Here is an 18700-nt window from a genome sequence, read left to right as displayed (position 1 = left end):
GCCTTATGATAATAAGTTCACACTTTTGTGATTTTTTTTATATGATTGTGATATATCTAATAAAACATGACAAATAAATGTTATGCTTCAGGCTTCCCTGGTGGGATTAAATCTCAGCATTATCACCACAAAGGGCCTGAGTTCAATCCCCAGTCAGGGAGCTGACCACATATTGGAGCAGCAGACCTCTGCTGTCTCATCCACTGCTCCCTTAGGAGTGTATTTCAGATCTGCCTGTTCTGCTTCCCACTCTCTCTAGTAAATCCTCTCACCCCCTGCATTCTAGCCTACACCCCAGTTCTTCTATAAATAAATAAACATGGGCCTCCCCTGGTGATGCAGGCGGTTGAGCATAGCGCTGTGAAGCTGGCCGCAGCCTCTGCAGTGCCGGTTCGATCCTGGCCCACCAGCGAGGGTCCCACATGGCACGACGGACCTCTCCTGTCTCGCCTGCTGCTCCCCTCATCAGTGTATTTCATCAGTCTGCCTGTTCTGTTCCCCATTCTGTCTCTGGTGAATCCTCTCACCCTCCCGCGCATCTGGTCTGTACACCAGTTCTTGTATAAATGAATAAATCTTTAAATAAATAAATCTTTAAGTTATGTTTCATCCTGGATTGGAAAACAGACAATATAAGACAATATAAGAATGGGCCTCCCTGGTGGCGCAGCAGTTGAGCACTGGGTTGCGAAGCTGCCCGCAGCCTCTGCAGCACTGGTTCGATCCCCAGCCACCAGATGAGGGTCCCACATGGCACGCGGAACTCTCCTGCCACCCGCTGCTCCCCTCAGCAGTCTATTTCATCAGTCTGCCTGTTCTGCTCTCCGCTCTGTCTCTGGTGAATTCTCTCACCCTCCCGCGCTTCTGACTATATCCAGTGCTTGTATAAATAAATAAATCTTTAAAAAAAAAGCCAATATAAGAAAAAGTAGGACATTACTAGAACAATTGGAGACTACTAAATGTGCCATTTATTAGATAATAGTTTTATATTAACATAATATTTGGGGCTTCCCCTGGTGGCGCAGCAGTTGAGCAATCTCCGGCTGCTGGTGAGAGTCCCACATAGTGCACAGACCTCTCCCGCTGCGCCCGCTGCTCCCCTCAGCAGTGTATTTCAGTCAGTCTGCCTGTTCTGTTGCCCACTCTGGCTGTGGTGAAACCTCGCACCCTCTCGTGTTTCTGACTGTACCCAGTGCTTGTATAAATAAATAAATCTTAAAAAAAAATTTAAAAATTTTAACATATTTGTTGAGTATGATAAATGTGCTGTTATGAAAGAGCATAAACTTTTACCTATTTAGATTATCAAGTAATTTTTTTCTTTTGTTCTGATGTGTTCAATTATACTGATTGACTTTCAAATACTACACCATCCTGTATTTCTGGAGTAAGCTCAACAGACATACATACATGCACAAACATACATTATTGGACTCCATTTGCTAATATTATAATTTAGGATTTTTGTATCTAAGTATGGCATTTACCTACCAAAAGTATATAGACTGAAAGCAGTGAGCATCATTATGGAAGTCAGATAAGATGAAGCCTGAAAAATGTGACTTTTATAAGAGCAAACTTGGAGAAGTAGAGCACCTGCTGGTGACTAGATCTGGTTTTAAAACAAGAGCAAAGGAATTCCACTCTTTCACTGAATTTTTCAGTGGCTGGGAATAGAGAAACAAGGCAGTAACTGGGAAAAGAAGTGGGTCCTGTTCTTTAATAGCGAAAAAGCCTTTCTGTGTGCTCATGGAAATGGCCTCATAGGGAGGGAAGAATGATGAGAGAGAGAAAAAAATGTTTTTAAGTCACCATTAATATAAATCATTCTCCCATGCATGCAAGGACCCAGAAGGTGTTATTTTAAGATTTATTTATTTATGCATATAAGAGCTGGGGTACAGGCCTGAGGTGTGGGGTGTGAGAGGATTCACCAGAAAGAGTGGGGAATAGAACTGGCAGATTGACTGAAATGCAGTGCTGAGGGGAGCAGCAAGCGAGGCAGGTGAGGTCTGTTGCACCACGTGGGCTGCTCCCTGGCCGGCCAGGGGATCGAACTCATGCTGCAGAGGCTGCAGACAGCGTCATAGGTTGCTTCTTAACACCTTGCATGCACCACCAGGGAGGCCCCCAGAAGGTGTTTTTAATGTTTTACTTTTTTTTTTTTAAAGATTTTATTTATTTATACAAGCACTGGGTACAGTCAGAAGCACTGGAGGGTGAGAGAATTCACCAGAGCCAGAGTAGGGAACAGAACTGGCAGACTGACGAAGTGCACTGCTGAGGGGAGCAGCGGGCGTGGCAGGAGAGGTCTGTGCGCACTGTGGGACCCCCTCGCCGGCAGCCGGGGATCGAACCGGCACTGCAAAGGCTGCGGGCAGCTTCGCAGCCCAGTGCTCAACCGCTGTGCCACTGGGGAGGTCCTTTAATGTTTTACTTTTATGTATACATCTTTGTGTACACATACAATTATTTCTCAGGATGAATTCCTAGAAGTGAACCTGCTGGACAGAAGATTCTGCACATTTTTACAAATGGTGCACAATGACCAACTGTTCCCAAATGGTATCAATTTATATTTCTATCACCAATGTACGAAAATGCCTGTCTCTATTTATCAGAACTGGCCATTATCATTCTACTTACTTTCTATAAATCTAATACTAAAAGTTCCTTCTGTTAACTTTCATTTATATTTCCTCTAAAATAAATATCGTTTAGTGTGGCAGTTTCTTGAAAGGTAAAACATAAATTTACTATATGACCCAGGAATTCCATTCCTATGCATCTACCCCAAATGAAAATATATGTCCCCATACAAACTTACACCAAATGTTCATAGCAACATTTGGTAATAGCAACTATTCATAATAGTCTAAAAGTAGAAATAATTCAAATGTCCATTAAGTAAATGGATAAATGATGTTAGCATTATCCATAGATAAAACAAAATTCAGTAATAAAAAGGAAAGGTACTGAAACATGTATTAACATAAAAAAAGCATACTCTAAGATTTATTTTAGTGATGATTACAAAACATTTTAAAACCACTGAATTTCACTTACAATACTAGAATTATAGGGTGTGTGAATAAACAATGTAATCTCAATTAGATAATAAAGTAGCAGATAGATTATGATCCCATTTTGTAAGAAAAAGCTATATAAATTAATGTATATGCATAGAAAAAAATTCATAAAGGTGGAAACTAGATTGTAACACTGGTTTGCTCTGGGTAGTAGACTTATAGGGGCATAGATATTTTCCCCAAAACATCTGTTATTTCTCTGCATATGATCTTTCTTCTACTCAAGTTTGGTAGTATGTGAGTTTTTTACAAGGTACAAACATTACTAATTTGTTTAAATTTTAAAATAATGGCTTTTATAAACCCTTCAAAATAATTATATCAAGGCTTCCTGACTCATGATATAAATCACTAGTTTGATAAATTAAGACATCCTTTCATGTATTCTAGTTCTTTCAAAAATTAGATAGTAATGGTTATTCTAGTCACTGAAAATTCCCCAAGTGAAGGTCTCTCTCTGAAGTAACAATGGAGAAGTAGAAAGCACAAAGTGTCTTAAGTGAAAAGTTTCCAGGCTAAGTGCTACTGCACAGGAAAAGAACGGGGTCTATTAAAAAAGGGAAGAACAGAACAACCTAGCATACACTCCCATGCAGAACTCCAAATACAGGAGTATCTTTATCTTTTTTTTTTTTTTTTTTTTAAGATTTATTTATTCATGCATACAAGAACCAGAGCACAGGCATGAGGATGAGAGGATTCACCAGAGACAGAGTGGGGAGCACAATAGGCAGATTGACTGAAATACACTGCTGAGGGGAGCAGCGGGCGAGACAGGAGAGGTCTGTCACGCTATGTGGGATTCTCACTGGCGGGCCAGAATTGAGCCCGCCCAGAGGCTGCAGACAGCCTCACAGCACTGCACTCAACCGCCTGCACTACCAGGAGAGGTCCAAGGATCTTTATCTTCTTTTAGTCAAATGTGAAAGGAACACTAGCAAGCTTTTTGACAGCCATCCCCATAAGAAAACTATTCTTTTGTAGAAAGTGGCCTCTGGAAATGAGAGCAGTACCAGGAAAGGTGTGGTACTGAAATGTCGAAAAATGCCCAGAGAACTTTCAGGTATTTAGTTGAGCCACAAGAATAAGCTACAAAAACCTAGAGGGAAAGCTTCTTACCAAACCTCAGAGAAAGGAGACAGTTTCAAATCTATTGTAGGACAGTCCACCAGAAAAAAAAAATTTTTGAAATATGGAGATTTTATTTTAGAATGGGTAAAACATTTAAAGGGGGGTGGAGTGTGTGTGTGTGAAAAACGGTAACTAGTAACAGGTCTGTTTTTCCTTTGTCATATGCAATGCAATGCAAAAATTTTACAACACAGAAAGCTACAAAAAATATAAAGTCGTAAAGGGAATTCTGGTTTTCTATTCATGACACGAGGAGAGATCAAAATAGCCTTTTATCTTCTGCCCCATCCTCAACTCCAGTAACCACCACAGCCAATATCCACCATCTAGTAATGACTGCTGATAATTTCAATTTTTATCTTTCCAGATAATGCAATGATAACCTAAAATGGACACAACCGTAGAATTTTTATGTAAAACTATCTACATTTAATAAAAAACAGATTGTAACATACTCAGACACAGCTTAAGTAAATATAAATGAAGGAGTTCATGAGGGTCTAGACCTCAACAACCCTAGGTAAATGTGCTTTAACTTCTCTGAACTACACACATGGAAAGCATATTAACATGCATGCATATAAAATGTATTAATGTATACACACAGAAAAAAATTCAGGATAGGTACAGACTAAACCTTAAGACTGGTTTTTCTTTGCTGCAGGGGAGTAGGGGCAGGATGCTAGATAATAAATTAAAAGTGGACCTCCCCGGTGGCATAGCGGGTTGAGTGCAGTGCTGTGAAGCTGTCTGCAGGCTCTGCAGCACCGGTTCGATTCCCAGCCAGCCAGGGAGATTCCCACATGGCAAGGCAGACCTCTCCTGTCTAGCCCACGGCTCCCTTCAGCAGTGTACTTCGGTCCTTCTGCCTGTTCCGCTCCCTGCTCTGTGTCTGGTGTATTCTCTCACCATCCTGCACCTCTGGCCTGTACCCCAGTGCTTGTATAAATAAATGAATCTTAAAAATTGAAAAAATAATAAACAATAAAAAAAATTAAAAGCATGGCTGTGAAGGCCCAGAAGGGAAAATTATAAAAAGACAACCCCTGCCCGTATGAAGCCTTGACATTTTAACCAAAGGATAGACAGTGTCGTCTTCGCTTACAGAATTTTCTTGTGTATTGTGAAGTGGTGGTAGTATTGTGCGTTCCTATCTTGATAGATGTTCAAGCGTTAGAGGGAAATACATAACAGTGTAGCAGCTACTTCTATCAATATTAGCTTCTTCTCATTCATTAAATGAAGAGTAAGAATAAGCAGAGGGCCTCTCTGGTGACTCAGGGGTTAAAGACAGCACTATCAAGCTACTGCCAGCCACCTCAACATGAGCTGGATCCCCAGCCAGGGAGCAGACCCACACGGTGCAGCAGACCTCTCTTGTCTTGCCTGCTGCTCCCCTCAGCTGTGAATTTCAGTAGAGCTGCCTGTTCTGCTCCCCATGCAATCTCTGGTGAATTGTCTCATCTCCCCATTCCCCCACACCTCTGGCCTACACCCCAGTTCTTCAATGCATAAATAAATAAATCTTTTTAAAAAAAGGAATAAGCAGAAAGTTTGAGAGCTGGAAAAATAGAACTTTTCTTCTGATTTCATAACCCTGAGATTGTCAGAGGCTTAGCTGATGTAAAACTTATTGCATTTTAAATGGTAAATGTGGGGCCACCCTGGTGGCGCAGGGGTTAAAGTCTCAGTGCTGTCAAGCTGTTGCCAGCTGCTGAAGCATGAGTTCAATTCCACCTGGCACAGCAGACCTCTCCTGTCTTGCCCGCTGCTCCCCTCAGCAGTGTATTTCAGTAGATCCTCCTGTTCCTCTCCCCACTCTGTTTCTGGTGAATCTTCTCACCCTCCCACACCTCTGGCCTACACCCCAGTTCTTGTATGCATAAATAAAAATAAATCTTAAAAAAAAGTTAGATGTGTAAAAATAAGTTGAAAGGAGGGCCTCCCCTGGTGGCGCAGCGGTTCAGCGCCGGGCTGCGAAGCTGCCCGCAGCCTCTGCAGTGCCAGTTCAATTCCTGGCCACTGGCAAGGGTCCCATATGGTGCGCAGACCTCTCCTGCCATGCCTGCTGCTCCCCTCAGCAATGAATTTCGTCCCTCTGCCTGTTCTGCTCCCTGCTCTGGCTCTGGTGAATTCTCTCACCCTCCCGCGCTTCTGACTGTATCCAATGCTTATATAAATGAATAAATAAATCTTAAAAAAAAAAAATGTTAAAAAAAAAGTTGAAAGGAGAAAATACAAACATGATATTGCTAAGTTATGAAGACACTTTGCACTCAGTATATCTTCATAACAAACAATAACATGTCTATAAAGGGTGTTAAAAAACAAGATGCCGGTGCTTCCCTGGTGGCACAGCGGGTTGAGCACTGTGCTATGGAGCTCTCTGCAGCCTCTGCAGCATGGGTTCAATTCCCGCCCGGCCAGGGAGATTCCCATATGGCGTGGCAAACCTCTCCTGTCTCGCCTGCAGCTCCCCTCAACAGTGCTTTCAGTCCGTCTGCCTGTTTTGTTCCCCGCTCTGTCTCTGGTGAATCCTCTCACCCTCCTGTGCTTCTGGCCTGTACCCCAATTCTTGTATAAAAATAAATAAATCTTTAAAAAAAACAAAACAAGATGCCATAATACCTTACTTCCCCTAGCTCAACACATTCATTATTATAACTCCTAGCAAATCCTACATCTTTGGTTAAATGTATTAACCAAATTTCTAGCAGAACATGGAAATAGCATGGAACTGCCATCAGATTTTAGTATGTCCAGACTGAATAAATCTGAGTTTCAAATATTGATTCATATTACTGTTTTTATGACATCCAAATTAATATTTTTTTAAAATTTGAACAAAAATGATCATGTTTTAAAAGGAGTCCCAATTTCATTAGAGAGATTATGTACATTCTAAAAATTTCCATTTTTAAAGACAATTACTTTAAAATATACAATGCAAGCTCACATACCTGTTTGGAACACAAGTTCTTTTCCTCCTACCCCTGCTGCCTCAAGGTTAATAAATGCACGAATCAAGCTGGCCCAGGGGTGCTGAGTAATGAAACCATGACTGGCCTGAAAGAGAAAGAAAAGCAAATACAGGTTAAACAATCTTAAACTTAACTGAAGTCTTTATTTTACTTAAAGATAGGATGTCTGTACTGACGATGAGTAGGAATACAATCTTTTTTTTTTTTTCTTTTTTTTTTTTCTTTTTTTTTTTTTCTTTTTTTTTTTTTCCAAAGGCAGGATCTAAAGATATCTATGTGTTTTTCCCTCTCTGCATAATGGCTGTGTGCAGTTTTCTCAGTGGAAAGTCACTGTCACAAAAGGCAATCTGATTTCCATGAGTGGTGACAAACAATATCTTTTCTAAGAGTGAGGGTGTGCAAAATAAAGAGCAAAAAAATAGCAGCTAAGGAAACACTCAGCAATCTATATGGTAGGGTATTCATGCTATATGCATGTCTCAAAACATCTCTGAAACTCTAGGGTCAAAGAAAACCAGAGGTAAAAAAATTTGCCATCACAGAACCCTTTTATTAAAGATTTATTTTTTATTTATTTATGCATACAGGAACTGGGGTTTAGGCCATAGGTATGGGGTGGGAGGGTGAGAGGATTCACCAGAGACAGAGGGGGGAGCAGAACAGGCAGCTCTAATGAAATCCACTGCTGAGGGGAGCAGTGGGCAAGACAGGAAAGGTCTCCTGTGCCAGGGGGTTAGCTCCCTGGCCAGGGATTGAACTCATGCTGATTAGTGGCTGGCAGTAGCTTGATAGCGCTGAGACTTTAACCCCTGCACCACTGGGAAGTCCCACAGAGCCCTTTTATTAATCAACACTGACAAGATATCTATTCTAAGTAGAATTTTCAAATACTGAACATGCGTATATAAGAGGCTGTGGACTTTTTATTTTTATTATTTTTATTATTATTATTTATTATTCAAGCTTAGTATTTAAAACGAGCATCTTACTTGCAAGACATTTTCCTCAGCACCATTAAAGAGAAATATGACAGCATGCTCTAAGGCTTCTGAAGATGTTGACAAGACGCGAAGGACTTCCAGCATCACTGAACAGCTAACTGCATCATCGCTGGCACCTTTAAATCAGAAAAACAGAATTAATTCTCAGTATTTAAAGCCATTAAGAAATAGCGTTTTCTCATTAAGGAATAGCTGCAAGAAGCAGTCTTCTCACCATCAGAGGACAATTACCCACACCAGAAATAAACTCCATGAAGGCAGGGATCTTGTCTGATTTGCTTGCTGACATTCTCTCAATGTCTGGAACCATAACTGGCCCACAGTAGTCCCTCAGTATTTGTTGAATAATCAACCATATGACACTTAATACTGAAAACTAGCATTATCATCGACCTAAACCTATTTATTTTATTCTTTATCCTCACTCCTCATTGTCTATTATATTCCCACTCCTGGTGTTCAGAGTTTCCTATATCATATCTGACTGTCACTGACTCCTTTCTGCTTGTTTTTCTGCCAAAATCATAAAAGTTACAGATGATTCTGGATTTACAGAGGGGCCAGTTTGGATGATGTAGTATTTTTTTAAGGGTTCCCTAAGGGAAAAGATGTGATGAAAAGTGCAAAAAAGACACCTAATCTACAAATATATAGAAAAAGGAACTAATGCCCTAAGCAATAACCCTAGATCCAGCACTGATAAAGCAGAGGACCTCATAAATCATTCCTTTGATTCAGAAACTGAATATTAATTAAAAGTCATTATAAAGCTGACTCTAGCACCTTGAGTTTTTTAAAAACCACTGTAATAAGTAGTTATAGGAGGGGCTTCCCTGGTGGCCTAGGGGTTAAGTCTCAACCCTATCACCACAACGGCCTAAGGCCTGAGTTCAATCTAAGGCCAGGAAGCTGACCCACATATGGCACAACAGACCTCTCCTGTCTTGCCCACCACTCCCCTCAGCAGTGTATTTCAGTAGATCCACCTGTTCTGCTCCCCACTCTATCTCTGGTGAATTCTCTCACCTCCCACACCTCTGGCCTACACCCAGTTCTTATATTCATAGATAAAAATCTTTAAAAAAAAGAAATAATTATAGGAAGCCTCCTTGGTGGCATAGGGGTTGAGTCTCAGTGCTATCACTGCTAACACCTGAGTTCGATTCCTGGCCAGGGAGCTAACCCACATATGGCATAGCAGACCTCTTCTATGTCATCTGCTGCTCCAAGAAAATGGTTTTTCATATCATTTTTCTTAGCAGTGTATCTCAGTACATCTGCCTGTTCTGCTCCCCAATCTCTGGTGAATCTTCTTACCAGCGCTCCTCTGGCCTATACCCCACTCCTGGTGTTTTGGGTAGTTTTTCTACACAAAAATTTTTTTGAAAGTAAGTGAAGGAACTGAACACACATCTGATAATATTAAAGTATTTTTGTTAAGTTTCTTAGGTGCAGCAATTCATGTTATTATGCACGTCAAAAAAAAAGTTCTCGTCTTTCAGTGACACGGACTGAAATTCAGAAGAATCTTACATAACTGAGAGCTGCTTCAAAATAGTCAGTGGATGGGGGTGTGGAGACAGAAGAAACGAGATCAGACTGTTGAAACTGAGTGATAGGTACACTTGGTTTCATTAAACAGCTCTCTGTTTTTGTATATGTTTGAAATTTTCTGTAAGAAAAAGTCTGAAGGACTATAAAAGAAAACAAAGAAAAAGCTCAGGCAATAGCATTTCTGGGTGGACATACTGGGAGACATGGTATCACTTTACCCTACTATTTCCTGATCTAGAGGGCAGGATAAATATCTACTTCACAGGTGTGCTGGAAGGATTACAAAATAATGCACAATGCCTGCATGTGGTTAAGCATTCAATGTTAGTCTTTCCTTCTCCTCTTTGCTAACTTAAAAAGGTTCTACAGCCAACTAATATGCTTGTTTAGGTGCTTTTAAATTCCAGACCCCATTCCTACTCAAAAAGAAACTACTTATTAACTATACTCATCTTAGTAATGATTACTATATTGTATTTCAATCAAAGTGAAACAGTAATAATTATCTAATTACTATGAAGCAGGAAGTATATGGCAGCTATCATTAAAAAGTATGCAGCTGTCCTGAAACCAAGTGAAATATAGGTTTCTAAGACTGAGTTACTTTAAAATAAAAACAATAAAATATTCCTTTATTCACAGAGAAAGGGGAATTGAAAGATAGAGATATCTACAGAGTATTGATTAAGAAGTTAAGCTGTCCATTTATCTTTCTTTATTATAATGGTTCTGATATCTCAGAAAAGACCTAAATAAAGATCAAGTATCCTTAAGAAAGTGAAGGAAAGTATCTTTAACAACTGTGTGATTAAACAGCATCCCTTTCCATTTAGAGTTAACTTTGAAATTGAAGCCACCCCTAAAATAATGCAAATGCCTCTTCTACCAATAACCTGTAACCACACAGCAAACCCAGAAGATATTTAAGGCCTCTCTGTGGATTGCATTACTCCTAAATGGTATCATTTCCTGAGTTCCAGATACACTGCCAAGAACTTTTAAAAAATAGCCATGTTTCAATTAGTTTATCCACTAAAAGTATTTAGGTGAGAGCATTTTATGAATTTTTTTTAACAATTTATTATTGACAGAAATTTCCTTAAAATGATTTGTATAGGCATTTTTCTTATAAAATTTTAGTTAAAAATGGGTTCCAATGATCCCCCAAAACATCATCCTTTCATTACTGGACTCCTTATACATGATTTGTAATATTTGGTACTGTGTTTGTTTCTGATATTTGTATATACAACTTTCTTGTATAATGCTCTTAAGTGGTCATGGTGTTAATTTGTCCCTTCTTAGAATTTGAACATAATAATAATGAGCATAGGGTAACATTTATGTCATTACTGCTTTGAGATAGACATAAAAAACCACTCATTTCTCTAGCACACAAAGTTATTACTGACTTTATAGAACAGATGTATATATACTGATTTTTGAAAGATACTACGTGCTAAATGCAACTGACAAGCTCTTGTTAAAAATAACCTAGTATTTATCATTTTATCAAGCAAATAAATTTTATTTTATATTTTGTATAAATCTAGATGTTCGTATTGGACCTGGTGTAAGTTCAATCAATCCAGAAGTATTACTATTAAAATATTAGTGGCAAAAAAGGGTGGGATTTTTCATATCAGGCACTATTCTACTGTTTCATTATCTTTAACCCTCTAAGCAATCCCATTAGGAAAGTACTATTAGTATCTCCATTTTACAGATCAGAAACTGAGGGAAATGCTCAGAAACTCTCCTTCCTTTCAAATGTAGCTACATGAACTGACTGACCAGGAAACCTGGCATCTGGTCTTGGCTCTCTCTCTCTGATCAGTGGTGAATAAGCTTATTCCTCTGTCAAAAAAACAAAAAACAAACACAGATGCTATCTTAAATTTGTCTAACACTAACGTGACATGATTCCATAGTAAAATGGCACTATTTTCTTCTCTACTTACAATCTCCCTAACTACTGAAAATATTTTTCTGAGGAGTCTTATTTTTTAAAAATGGAAATTTGATTTACAGGATACTCATTCATTTGACAAATATTTATTATTTCAGTACAGTACTAAACAGAAATATTCAATTTTGGTATTTTCAGAGCAAGATTTGTGAATTAATGAGGACCTGTAAGTCTGGTATCACTATGGAACCAAAATTCTTACTTTATAGGTCAACAGAAACTGCTAGGAGCAATGTCCTCTAAACCATGTATCCCTTAAAGGCAAGGACTGTCTCACAAATCCCCAAGCCTATTATAACACCTAGCTGAGTGAGTAAACATCTGAAGTGGCAAAACCTAACTCCAGGACTCAGGGATACATACTAGTAATGCTGAAAAGGCTACTCAGTCTACCAGAAATACTTCATGTCCATCATTAGATTCTTGGCAGGCACTAATGCTTAAAAAAATAAGCTAAAGCATTTGAGATAATACTGCAAGGTAGATCTTAAACTAAATGATACTTCTCTAATTTTTTAGCCCTCCATCACAGGATAGAAAGGTTTAGCCAAGAAAACTGCCTCACAATTGCCCAGGCAGCTTGACTTAGGCAAAGTTAATAAACTTTCTGGACAGTGATGATCAAAAAACACTAAAAACAGGTACATACCTGGTGAGTTTGCAACTGAGTCAAAATGACAATTAGCCAGGACAGCATGCTGGGCTCCAACTCTGGGTTCCAGTTTTACCACAACATTGGTGATGTTGTCATAGTAGCTTGTAAAACCTCCTAAGAAGTCAATGCTGAAGGATCCGGTGGGTCGTTGTACATCTACTGAAATCTTGTGAAGGCTGCTGCTTTGAACTTCAATCAGTTTGATCTGTTCCAAAATATACTGCACGGTCAGAATTTCATTTTCTGGACTTCCTGTAGTCCGAGGGCCAATGGATGTAATGTGTTCAAGATAATCCCTGGAAACAATCAAATGAATGATGATGACAAGGCATGCTAGGCTGAAAACCAAGAGCCCAGAGTAGCTTTTCCTCTACATCCTTCTCAACCAGCCCTTAAAGTAGTTCTTTGGCTTCTCACATAAAAAAACGTTGCCTTTATTGTTTCAGGCTCTCTTTGAAAATCACTTACAAAGGTCTATCATTTTATTTTGCCTCCCAGGAGTTTATTCCTTCAGAGTTTTCTCCACCCACCCCATTCCCAACTCCTCCCAATTCCCAAAAACCAACACAAAGACAAGGGATTCTAATAAAATCTGTACTGCAGAAGAGAGCTAGACAGGACAGAATACTGATAAGTAGCAGAAATCAAAGAACAAAGGTAAGTAAGTCAAGAGGTTAAATAAGCAATGAAAAATGTTTGATTGTGAATGGAGTCAGCCCTTCTAGTGTGCAGACAGGGCCTAATAACTTCAATTCAGGCCAGAATCAACTCTGCCCCCAAAACAAACATTTTTTTTCATCCTCACTGCATTCCAAGCAGGAAAAAAGGGGGTGGGGAAGGTATGTTCCAGAAAATCTTTAAGAAAACAAACTTTGTATTCAAAAGAAGAGTTTTAAAAACACAGTGGCTGTTGAAAACACTCTATGCTAATTTAAGATACAAATTTTGACACACTTAGATGACAACATCTTTGCCTTAATCACCTTTCCTAACATACTTACAGGTATTTTTTTTTTTATTTAAAAAAAAAAATCAAACCTTACACACCAGAGGCCCACGGACAAGCTCCAGGAATCTGAGAACTGAGCTTGTCAACTTCTCAAAATAAAATCTTGACAGGAGAGTCAACAGCTTTCAGGTTAGAGGACGGATGACCCTCAAGAGTAGACCCCTGCATAATCCACATCCGACCCCTCCCCGGACCCCGAATTTATAAAACAGTCCCCGCTAACAAAATTTCACTCCCCATTTCACTTGGAAAGCGGAAAGGCTAACCAAAGTGAAAAATAAAAGTTGCTCCAGAAGGCGGGAGGACTTCTAACGACCAACTACGTGCAGGTGGGCAAAATGGACGTGAGGAAACAGGCACAATCCCCCTGAAGCCCCCCACCTGCACCACAAGCTTACAGCGCGTTTCATAAACCGGGGACGCCAGAAGAGGGACGCGCAAGGCCACCCCATCCCACGAGCAGCAGCCGGGGGAGCTGGCGAGCCCGGGCGGTCCCGCAGGGGCAGGTGCTGACAGGTGTGGTGCCCCCGCCCGGTAGGGGCCGCCATGTGGGCAGCGCAGGCCCGGAGGCAGTCGCGGGTACCTGGCTTGCCGCGCATCAAACTCCCCGTGGCCCCCAGGGGTCCCGCGCAGCACGAGCTGCTGCAGCGAGAGCTGCACGAGCGCCCGCAGCGCGAGCAGGTAGAGCGCCAGCCCCAGCGCGGCGCGCGCCTCCGACAGTCCAGTCCCCGCGCCGCGGCTCGCGCCGCCGCTCTCCTCAGAGCCGCGCTTCCGCGTCCTGGCGCCGCCGCCGACGGCGTCCACCTGAGACGCCTGCTCCGGGGCCTCCTTCTGTTGGGATGCGGCCGCCGAGCCGTCCCGGCGCTCCCCTCCGACGCGGTGCCGCCTCACGGCCGCCGACTCTGAACCCCGCTCCATGTCTCCGCGCCTCAGCCTCCGCGCCAACCGCCCTTCCCCGCGCGACAGCGCCGGGAGCCGCGGCGGCCGCCGCAGCGCCTCCTAGTGAGCGGACGGAAACTGCAGAGGGCCAAACTTGTTCTGATTGGCCGCCGCGCCGCGCCGCGCCGGGACCCAGCCTCTTCAGCGAGACTGCGGGCGGGCACCGCGGCGGGCAGGCCCAGGCGGCGTCCGATGGGTGTGCCTTCGCCTGCTAGGTGTCCTCTGCCAGGTGTGGGACGAAGATATCCAAGTGGAAAGATAACTCTTAAGAGAAATGTGAGAAAAGTGAGAGATCAGTTTTAAAAGGCGGCGCATGGGGCCTCCCTGGTGGTGCAAGGGGTTAAGCACAGCACTCTGAAGCAATCCGCAGCCTCTGCAGCACGAGTTCGAGCCCCAGCCGGTCAGGGAGCAACCCACATGGCGCAGCTGACCTCTCCTGTCTCGCCTTCTGCTCACCTAGGCAGTATGTTTCAGTCAGTCTGCCTGTTCTCCTCCCCGCTCAGTCTCTGGTGAATCCTCTCACCCCCTGCATCTTTGGCCTGAACCCCAGTTCTTGAATGCATAAATCTTAAAAAAAAAAAAAAATGCACATGGGGCCCTCCCCGGTGGCGCAGTGGTTGAGCGCTGGGTTGCGAAGCTGCTCGCGGCCTCTGTGGCACCGGTTCGACCCCCGGCTGCTCCTCGGCCACTGGAGGAGAGTCCCACATGGCGTGCAGACCTCTCCTGCCGCCCGCTGCTCCCCTCAGCAATGTACTTCGGTCCTTCTGCCTGCTCTATTCTCTGCTCTGGCTCTGGTGAATTCTCTCACCCTCCTGCACTTCTGACTGTACCCAGTGCTTGTATGTATAAATAAATAAATAAATCTTTTAAAAAAAATGCACATGCCTCTTAGGGTGCACCAGGCAGATGGAGAAGGCAATGGCCTACCTTTCCTAAGAAACATTAGAAGGGGCTCTGTAAAAGGAGAAGGTTCCTGGTTCCTAAAAGTAGAAATAGGACTGAGCAGAGGACCTCCCTTTTCCACATACATAAGCTATTCACGGATCATCAAAACCTTGTTTGTTAAACACCATCATGGTTTCCATTTACACGTGAAGAAAAATATGAGTAGAGGTTGAGAGTAGAAAAGTTGGAAAGGAGGCATCATGAGACCAGAAACCTGGCCCACGCAATGCTGGGAGCTGGCTGGAGGTGGGGTAGAAGTGATTAACGTAGTTGTTAAACCAGCTATAAAATGAAAGCTTCTGAGGCACCAAGCGCTGCACTATAGCAAACATCAGACTGCCACAGATTATATCAGAGGCCCAAAACCAGAGGAAATAGAGATTGAGGGCCCTTTTAGAGAAATCACTGATCCTTACAGATTAACGTAGTCACACTGTAGAAGGGGATGAACCCCTCCCAGAGAAAAGAGAATTTGAAAATTGATGACCATTAGAGAGTCTCTGGTCCTTTTCAAATTCTGTATAGTTATTCAACGAAAGTTAACTCCACACTGGTCCAACCACTATGGAGAGCTGTGTGGAGATTTCTGGACCTACTAAACATAGAGCTTCCATATGATCCAGCAATTCCACTCCTAGGTATTTACCCAAAGGACACAGAAACATCAATTCCAAAGAACACCTGCACCCCTATGTTTATAGCAGCAATGTTTACAATAGCTAAGCTTTGGAAACAGCCCAAATGCCCAAAAATAGATGACTGGATCAAGAAGATGTGGTACATATATACCATGGAATATTACTCAGCATTCAAAAAAGATAAACACATGCAATTTGCAGCAACATGGATGGCGCTGGAAGGGATCATGCTCAGCGAAGAAAAATACCGGATGGTCTCATAGCAGGAATCTAGAAAACTTAAATAAGGGACCAGGAAAATGAATAACTATAAGAAAGTGAAAATCAAAATCAACAAAAAACTATGAACCAGAGACACTTTTTGGGGGGTGGGGGGCGGGAGGGGAGGGATTGGGGTCAGAATGGGGGCATTGCAATTTTATGGGGAATATAAAAATAAAATTATTTAAAAAAAAAAAAGTTAACTCCACAAAGGAATGAGCCCCTCCCAAGGAGAAAACTTTATCAGTGCAATTTCTGCACTGGCAAGGGGCAGCAGTCCTTCTGCCCACCTGTGACTAGGCAAGTGTTCTCTTTGCTAACCTTTTTTGTTTGTAGAGCAGGAACAGCAGCCCTCTGCCTGCCTGTGCCTATGCCGGAGCTCCTCGCCACCAACTTTCTCCCTCTGCAGGACAGCAGCCCTCCTGCTGTTAGGGGAAAAACAATGTCCTAAAGCTAATTCCATACAGGCTTTGTGGACTCCACCCCCACTGCAGACCAAAGCCAAAAGACAGTGGGAACTCCAAATCCCATCACCACCAAAGGGAAGGTGGCTGGGACCTGAGGGTGGCATTAAGCAGCCAGGTGTGGTATAAAGCCAGACACATGGGCTTTGGAGGGGATCTCCCATTTTGGCTCTCCGCCAGCTCGCAGCGTCTGGCCAACTCTGAGAGTGCCTTTGGGTTTCCAGGTTGGCGGATCGGTAGGACGCATTAAAGACTTTATTTCCCTATTTTCTCCCTGAGTTGTACATTTCCTTAATTCCCTTTCCCTTGTAAATAAACCTTTTATTAACCTTTTGTGTGTGCCTATAGTGGAGTATTAAGTCCCTTTTAAGTGCGCGGGTGAGGAGCCACAGCCAGGCAACCCATTTTATATGGGGGTTGCCCTATAACACTGACCATGCAGGTGCTTCTCTTCACTGACCTCCCTTTACAAAGCAGCAGAAGCAGCTCTCCTCCCAAGGCTGCCCGCCTGTTACTATACAGACCTCTCTTCTAGCCAATCTGTCCCTTTTGGGGGCAGCTCTCTCTGGCCACTTGTGTCTATGGAAGCATTCTTTACACTTTCCTCCCTTTTAGAATAAACCTGCTCTTTTCAATACAACGTATGTCTCTGTTTCACGGAGAAACCACCTGGGAAATTTTCCCATATCAATGGAAGGTGAGCTTTGGTGAAGCTTTTCCCACAGTTAACCAAAGGAACCCAACATCTTCAAAACCAACTTCAATGGGTATTATTTAAGCAAGCACTGTTTTGAGTGCTTTAACATATTATCTCATTTAATTCTCATAAGAACCCTGAAAAGGAAATAGTCTAGTCCCATTTAATAGATGAGGAACTTAACAGATAACAAAGAATTGAATTGGGCCTCCCCGGTGGCACAGCGTTGAGCGCTGGGTTGCGAAGCTGCCCACAGCCTCTGCAGCGCTGGTTCAATCCCCGGCTGCTCCCCGACCACCGTAGGAGGGTCCCAAATGGCACGCAGACCTCTCCTGCTGCCCGCTGCTCCCCTCAGCAGTGTACTTCAGTCCTTCTGCCTGCTCTGGTTCCCGCTCTGGCTCTGGTGAATTCTCTCACCCTCCTGCGCTTCTGACTGTACCCAGTGCTTGTATAAAATAAAATAAATAAATCTTTAAAAAAAAAAAAAAAAACAAAGAATTGAATTCAGTGGATTCCCAAAACAGTGTTCTCTTCCACAACTGGATATGGCATTCTGGAAAGGAAGGGTCACAAAAGTTACTCCTCCATGTCACCCTGGTTAGTGAGTGAAGAGAGCTCATTGGTGTTGTTTCAGATCATAGGTATCTTCTCTTTTCCCTTTCTGCCTCAAAGTTCCGTTTCCAGGATGGAGTTGCTGCAGTACCCTATTAACCTAGAGACCAACTGATAAAGTACCATTCCCTATAGGTCTAGTTCCTGCCTAACACTGGGCCTAACCTGAGGCAAGGCACTGCTACTCCCAGCTCTCCAGGCACACTGACCTCTTTCAAAGTCCTTCCTGCTCACCATCCTACCTTTATAACAAGAGCGCACATGCGTTACGAATTTCCTGGAATGTTCTTCCCTCCAATCATTGCCTAATTAACTCCTATTCATCCTTCAAATCTCAGCTTAAGTGGTAAATCCTCAAATAAGAATCTTTTAATCTGATGAAGCCAGTTTCCCCTATTTGTAGACTCACATTATATCATGCATGCTTGTATTTATTTAATCTTCCTCATTAGACTGTAAACTCCACGAAAGCAAGAATCATGTCTGGTTTTCTCTACATATAGTTTGTAGTCAGCATTTCTTGAGTGAATAAATTAAAATGTAACTTTTATGGCAGCAGCGTAATTTTAGCTCGATAAGATGCCCTTTAGTCTATAATGACCACGAGACCAAAGACAATGACTATCATATTTATTCATCAATGTGTCCACTGTGCTTAGCTCTGTACCTAGCCCATGGTTTTCAGTCACTGCATATCTATTGAATGAGCTAATGAATATACAGTATCTTTTATCAGAGCCAGGTGCCTGGCT

General features: G+C 42.3%; 1 protein-coding gene across 1 annotated transcript in view; it reads right to left on the bottom strand.

The window, feature by feature from the left end:
* The window catches only part of ERMP1 (endoplasmic reticulum metallopeptidase 1), a 49866-nt gene extending 35531 nt beyond the window's left edge, over nucleotides 1-14335 (bottom strand). The window contains exons 1-4 of the mRNA XM_037493493.2: nucleotides 13976-14335; nucleotides 12378-12679; nucleotides 8194-8321; nucleotides 7184-7289 (exon numbers count right to left, since the gene is read on the bottom strand). Coding sequence (XP_037349390.1) covers nucleotides 7184-7289; nucleotides 8194-8321; nucleotides 12378-12679; nucleotides 13976-14310 — 871 coding nt within the window. The 5' untranslated portion in view covers nucleotides 14311-14335. The remainder of the gene's footprint in view (nucleotides 1-7183; nucleotides 7290-8193; nucleotides 8322-12377; nucleotides 12680-13975) is intronic.
* Between the last annotated feature and the right edge of the window lie 4365 nt (nucleotides 14336-18700).

This window comes from Talpa occidentalis, unplaced genomic scaffold (assembly GCF_014898055.3).
Source record: "Talpa occidentalis isolate TD23 unplaced genomic scaffold, MPIMG_talOcc4v2.1 talOcc4.7, whole genome shotgun sequence".
Taxonomy (NCBI): Eukaryota; Metazoa; Chordata; class Mammalia; order Eulipotyphla; family Talpidae; genus Talpa; species Talpa occidentalis.
The sequence above is the reverse complement of the archived record's forward strand: the minus strand, read 5'-3'. Positions and strand labels throughout refer to the sequence as shown.